Genomic DNA, 5,277 nt, shown 5'->3' with positions numbered 1-5,277 from the left:
TTACCCTTTTTTTATTTTTTTTTTGCTTTCTTTCGTTACCAAGTTGTAATTTATTGGGGTTCCTTCAAAATTTGATTTTGGCTTTGATTTTGGATCAGTCCGAGTGTTCCTGCTGGGCTATTCTTTTCTTACAACGCTACTTTGGTTCCTCCTTACCGGGTTTTGGTGGATACTAACTTCATCAACTTCTCTATCCAGAATAAGGTCGGTGTACATCTTCTATTGCATTTCTCTACCACAGAGCTATGAACAGATTCTTTATTATAAAAAAAAAAATAACCATCTTTACAGAGTTATTGTCTCTGCATTGACCTGATTGGATTCTCACTAAGGTTCTTTTGGTATCCTTTTTTTGTGTTGCTCTGGTGTATCTATAGATCGATCTTGAGAAGGGAATGAGAGACTGTCTGTACGCAAACTGTGAGTTACTTATACTTTGTTTGTTTATAGGTATGCAATTTTGTCTCTTTTGTTAACCTTCAATCGTTTCTGGTTTAAAGGCACTCCTTGTATCACGGACTGCGTCATGGCTGAGTTAGAGAAGTTAGGTCAGAAGTATCGTGTAGCTCTAAGGTAACACTTCCTAAAGAAGTGCCTAGTTTCAGTAGTATTTCACCACCATGGATTTATTTTCGTGGATTACTTATTGGTTACTGTAATATTTGGTAGGATTGCGAAAGATCCTCGCTTTGAAAGATTACCTTGTGTACACAAAGGGACATATGCTGATGACTGTCTCGTTGACAGAGTTACTCAGGTAATGCTTCGTTCCTGGCTTGTTGAACTTTGTATATAAGACTCTGTAAGGATGTGCGATGTTCTAGTCTCATTGTTCTTTCTATTTTTTGTATGTTTGTGTGATATTCTTTTCTTACAACGTACAGCATAAGTGCTTCATAGTGGCTACATGTGATAGAGATTTAAAGCGAAGGATTCGAAAGGTAAAGATAGTCTATTGTATCAGTGCTTTTGTTTATGTCCATGGCTGAACTCTTCGGATATATTATTAACTTCAATTTTTGTTCGTTTGCAGATTCCTGGTGTGCCGATCATGTATGTGACACAACGCAAGTACTCAATAGAGAAGTTACCTGAAGCTACACTTGGTGGAGGTATGTTTATTCCGCCTGGGACATCTGAATCTCCTGTACTTTGGTATTAGCCTATGTGAATTATAGAATTTGTAACCTTTGGCTGTTTTTTTTGGTGCAGCTCCAAGACAGTGATAATTGAATAGAGACGTTTATGGATTCCAGGAAGCTCTGAAGCGTGAGTTAGTAGTATTGATTTCAGCTATGAGTCCAAAGATTTGGAAACGCAGTATTGTGTTAAGAGATCTTAAGCCATTTTTGTTCTCAGTGTTGGCTTATCTGTTGTTAATTTGATACAAGCTTGATTAGCTTAATAGAAATCTTTATTATGCTTAAATCGATTACACAGTTTTGTTAACGACAGATCATAATCATGTCTTGCTGGATTTCGTACATTGATGTGGTCAACTGGTGAGTAAGATAATTACATGAAAATTAACATGTTACTAAGATTAAAAAACGTTGAGATTAAAGTTTCCTTCTCAGTACAAAGAGTTGGTGTTTTCACGAGACGTAACCAGCTTTGAGCTTTGGTGTTTTCTGTTTGACGAAGAACGCGGAAAGTGTCCGGACAGGAGCTTGAATGATCTCTAGTCGTTGGTTGTTGTCAAGTGACTTGTGTGCTGCCAGAAGTTTGGGAACCTCCAAATCCTGAGGAAACCACAAACTTGTCTTATCAAAACCGTAGACGTATCTCATTTAATAGAATACAACTCTTTAATAGCCGAATTAAGCCAATTAACTACTCGATTCATGGGACATTCCCATTTGTTCCATGTATAATTGTAAACTCTTAAGATTTACCTTATGGGCAACACGTATGCCTGCTTTGTGACAGTGGATACTGCAGTAACACCTGAGACCTGAGAACCAGCCAAAGGCTTCTTGTTTATAATGTTGTCTTCATCACCTGCATGAGTTTCAATGTATATCATCAATCTCACTGCATCATGAGTAATAACTGAAGAAATGCTATGCTTGATTCTTCTTCAACTCCCTGTTTCTCGTACCTATTAGATGGGAAACTCCAGATGTCTTTGTGAAAGCTTTTGAATCTTTGGAGCTGCGCAATAAATATGTATTAGTTTTGTCTAGTTATCAAGAACGCGAGAAACAGTAGTAAGGCCTTTGTGGGCTCACCTTGGTGCAACAGTAGGGTAGCTTTGGTCTCTGAGCCTAAATGCTAGGAGAGTGATTTCGATGCAGGGGCATCTAAGTGAGTGAAACCAAGCATTACTAAAATTGTTTGATAGTTGACAGCTTATATAAACTAATAAAGCTCAGAGAGGAGGACATGGCACCTGAAGGTTGAAGAGACGGGATATATCTTGGTAATGATTCTGTCTTGTGTCAGTTCGTCTGAGAGGACTAAAGTGTACCCGCTTGTTAACAGAATCAAAAAAATCCAGAGTAAAAAAAGGATTCAGAATTCAATAGCGATTAACAGAATCTTCTTGACAACAGGCAAGAAAAACTCTTACTTTGATGCAATGGAATAACTGCTAATAGCTGCTTGCTGTCTAAGACCTTCTTTGTCGATATATGTCCGGCATGTAAGCCGTTGCTGATGATAAGNAAAAAAAAAAAAAAAAAAAAAAAAAAAAAAAAAAGATAATAAAATAAAAAAAACAGTTTCAAGGTGATCAACAGCATTAACTAGAGCCTTCAAATTGTTCAATACCTTAAACAACAAGGTAATGTAATAAAGAAAATATGAAGAACAAAATTATATAGTTTTTTAGATAGTTTTTTCACCCAATAATCTAAAAACTGAACTCGAAGATGAAGTAGCCCGCTAATAAGTCCAACCGGCTTTAGGGGTACAATAAACAAGCCGAGCTGATGCTGAAATCCTAGGCATAGCTTCTAGCTCCATTTGACACTCTTTGAGATCGCATGTTTCTAAGAAGGACATCTCCACTGTCTTTAAACATTTTGAGTTAGCGAGAATGTATTTCATCAGTTGTTTCTCATCTTCTTTTTCTTCATAGTATAACCACTGAACAATCTCTAGATGAGACGATAAGCATTGGGGAATAGTACTCGGCTGGTTCCAGGAACATGGGGGACACCCCTGATACACCATTACAGTATTTCCTTTTTTAATATACATTTATTAAAATTCATCAAAACTAGTTTAAGGGATGATGGCACTTACCGTGGTGTGGATCGCAAGAGTTTTCAGTTTAGAAAATTTCTGAAGCAAACACATAAGTGGTTCCAACCAATATACTGATAAGTGGTACTTATTAGAAGAGTTTCAATTGTTATTATACCGATCACATTACTAGTAAGTAGTAACTCGATTCTTATGAAACCTAAACCGTCTAAATAAACTCCTAGTTCGGGGTTCAAGTTCAACCATTTAAAAAGGAGTACCTCCACGCTGGCAGTCTCAGATTTCTGAACCTTTTCAAAATTTTGAGGTGGATATCTTGATCCAGTGGTTTTTGAACCTCGGATACAAGGTTGATTAACTAACTTACTCGATAGAAATCTTTATTATGCTTAAATTGATTACACAGTTATTGTTAACGACAGACCAATTGCTGGACTTGGTACGTTGATGTGGTGAAACTGGTGATTAAGATAATTACATGAAAATCAACATGTTATCAAGATAAAAGACACGTGATATAATAAGATTGAAGTTTCCGTCTCAGTACAAAGAGTTGGTGTTTTCACGAGACATAACCAGCTTTGAGCTTTGGTGTTTTCTGTTTGACGAAGAACGCGGAAAGAACACTCTTTGTCCGGACAGGAGCTTGAATGATCTCTCGTCGTTGGTTGTTGTCAAGTGACTTGTGTGCTGCCACAAGTTTGGGAACCTCCAAATCCTGAAGAAACCACAAACTTGTCTTATCAAAACCGTAGACGTTCTCATTTAATACAGCTCTTTAATTTAATCTGTTGCCGAATTAAGCCAATTAACTACTTGATACATGCAACATTTGTTCTATGTATAATTGTAAACTCTTAAGATTTACCTTATGGGCAACACCGTATGCCTGCTTTGTGACGGTGGATACTGCAGGAACACCTGAGACCTGAGAACCAGCCAAAGGCTTCTTGTTTGTATTGTTTTCTTCATCACCTGCATGAGTTTCAATGTATATCATCAATCTCACTGGATCATCATGAGTTATAATTGAAGAAATGCTATGCTTGATCCTTCTTCAACTCCCTGTTTCTCGTACCTAATAGATGAAAAACTCCAGATGTCTTTGTGAAAGCTTTTGAATCTTTGGAGCTGCACAATAAATAAGTATTAGTTGTGTCTAGTTATCAAGAACGCGAGAAACAGTAGTAAGGCTTTTGTGAAATCACCTTGGCGCAACTGTGGATGTTCCTTTTAGGGTAGACTTGGTCTCTGAGCCTAAATGCCAGGAGAGTGATTTTGATGCAGGGGCATCTAAGTGAGTGAAACCAAGCATTACTAAAATTGTTTGATATTTGACTCCTTATATAATGAACTAATAAGCTCAAAGGGGAGGACATGGCACCTGAAGGTTGAAGACGGGATATAGCTTGGTAATGATTCTGTCTTGTGTCAGTTCGTCTGAGAGGACTAAAGTGTACCCGCTTGTTAACAGAATCTATAACAAAATCCATAGAAAACAGAATTCAATACCAATTAACAGAATCTTCTTGACAACAGCCAAGAGAAACACTTACTGGGTAGAATGTAATGCTTGTGATGCAATGGGATAACTGCTAATAGCTGTTGCTGTCTAAGACCTTCTTTGTCGATATATGTCCGGCATGTAAGCAGTTGCTGATGATACAAAAAAACCTTAAGGGAGAGAATGTTTACAAAAGATAAATATAAGATCAATAAAGAAGTGTGTTGCTAGCCTACCTGGCTAACACAAGAAGCTCTCAACACCATAGTTGAAATGTCTGAATTTTGCTGATCAAATAGATCAGTAAGCTTGGAAGCAACAGTTCCAAGGTGATCAACAGCATTAATTAAAGCCTTGACTGTGTAGTCCTTCAAATTGTCCAATACCCTAACAAAAAGGAGGTAATGAAATGAGAAAATATGAAGAACAAAATCAGACAAATCTATACAAATAGTAGAATTAAAGATGGTTACATTTGCTTCTGCTCGCTATGAAGGTAAGATTTTTCACAGTAATCAGCAGCTGAGTAAAGCTGAGGCCTCAAGTTCTTGAGCTCCTATTAC

The 5,277-nt window shown here is 37.2% G+C and overlaps 2 protein-coding genes and 1 pseudogene across 3 annotated transcripts in view; 1 reads left to right on the top strand and 2 right to left on the bottom strand.

Moving 5' to 3' along the window:
• On the top strand, positions 88–1,432 carry LOC104784441 (rRNA-processing protein FCF1 homolog; the record flags this gene model as incomplete). The annotated part of the gene is made up of 7 exons (XM_019244349.1): positions 88–204; positions 378–420; positions 501–573; positions 670–757; positions 885–941; positions 1,034–1,112; positions 1,213–1,432. Coding segments are annotated over 7 exons (471 nt in total), but the record flags the coding sequence as incomplete, so codon positions are not given.
• Positions 1,596–3,177, bottom strand: LOC104784440 (annotated as a pseudogene).
• LOC109124672 (protein ABIL1) overlaps positions 3,574–5,277 on the bottom strand; it is a 2,553-nt gene continuing 849 nt past the window's right edge. Inside the window, exons 2-9 of one of the 2 annotated variants that reach the window (XM_010508319.2) lie at positions 5,188–5,270; positions 4,951–5,101; positions 4,767–4,866; positions 4,595–4,687; positions 4,419–4,467; positions 4,289–4,341; positions 4,079–4,185; positions 3,574–3,928 (exon numbers count right to left, since the gene is read on the bottom strand). In XM_010508319.2, coding sequence (XP_010506621.1) covers positions 3,773–3,928; positions 4,079–4,185; positions 4,289–4,341; positions 4,419–4,467; positions 4,595–4,687; positions 4,767–4,866; positions 4,951–5,101; positions 5,188–5,270 — 792 coding nt within the window. In that variant the 3' untranslated portion in view covers positions 3,574–3,772. Of the gene's footprint in view, positions 3,929–4,078; positions 4,186–4,288; positions 4,342–4,418; positions 4,504–4,594; positions 4,688–4,766; positions 4,867–4,950; positions 5,102–5,187; positions 5,271–5,277 lie in introns of both variants that reach the window. The other variant, XM_010508317.2, reaches the window with a different exon arrangement.

The sequence above is a fragment of the Camelina sativa genome, chromosome 4 (assembly GCF_000633955.1).
Source record: "Camelina sativa cultivar DH55 chromosome 4, Cs, whole genome shotgun sequence".
Lineage (NCBI taxonomy): Eukaryota > Viridiplantae > Streptophyta > Magnoliopsida > Brassicales > Brassicaceae > Camelina > Camelina sativa.
Note: the sequence above shows the minus strand (reverse complement) of the source record. Positions and strands in the feature narration are given on the sequence as shown.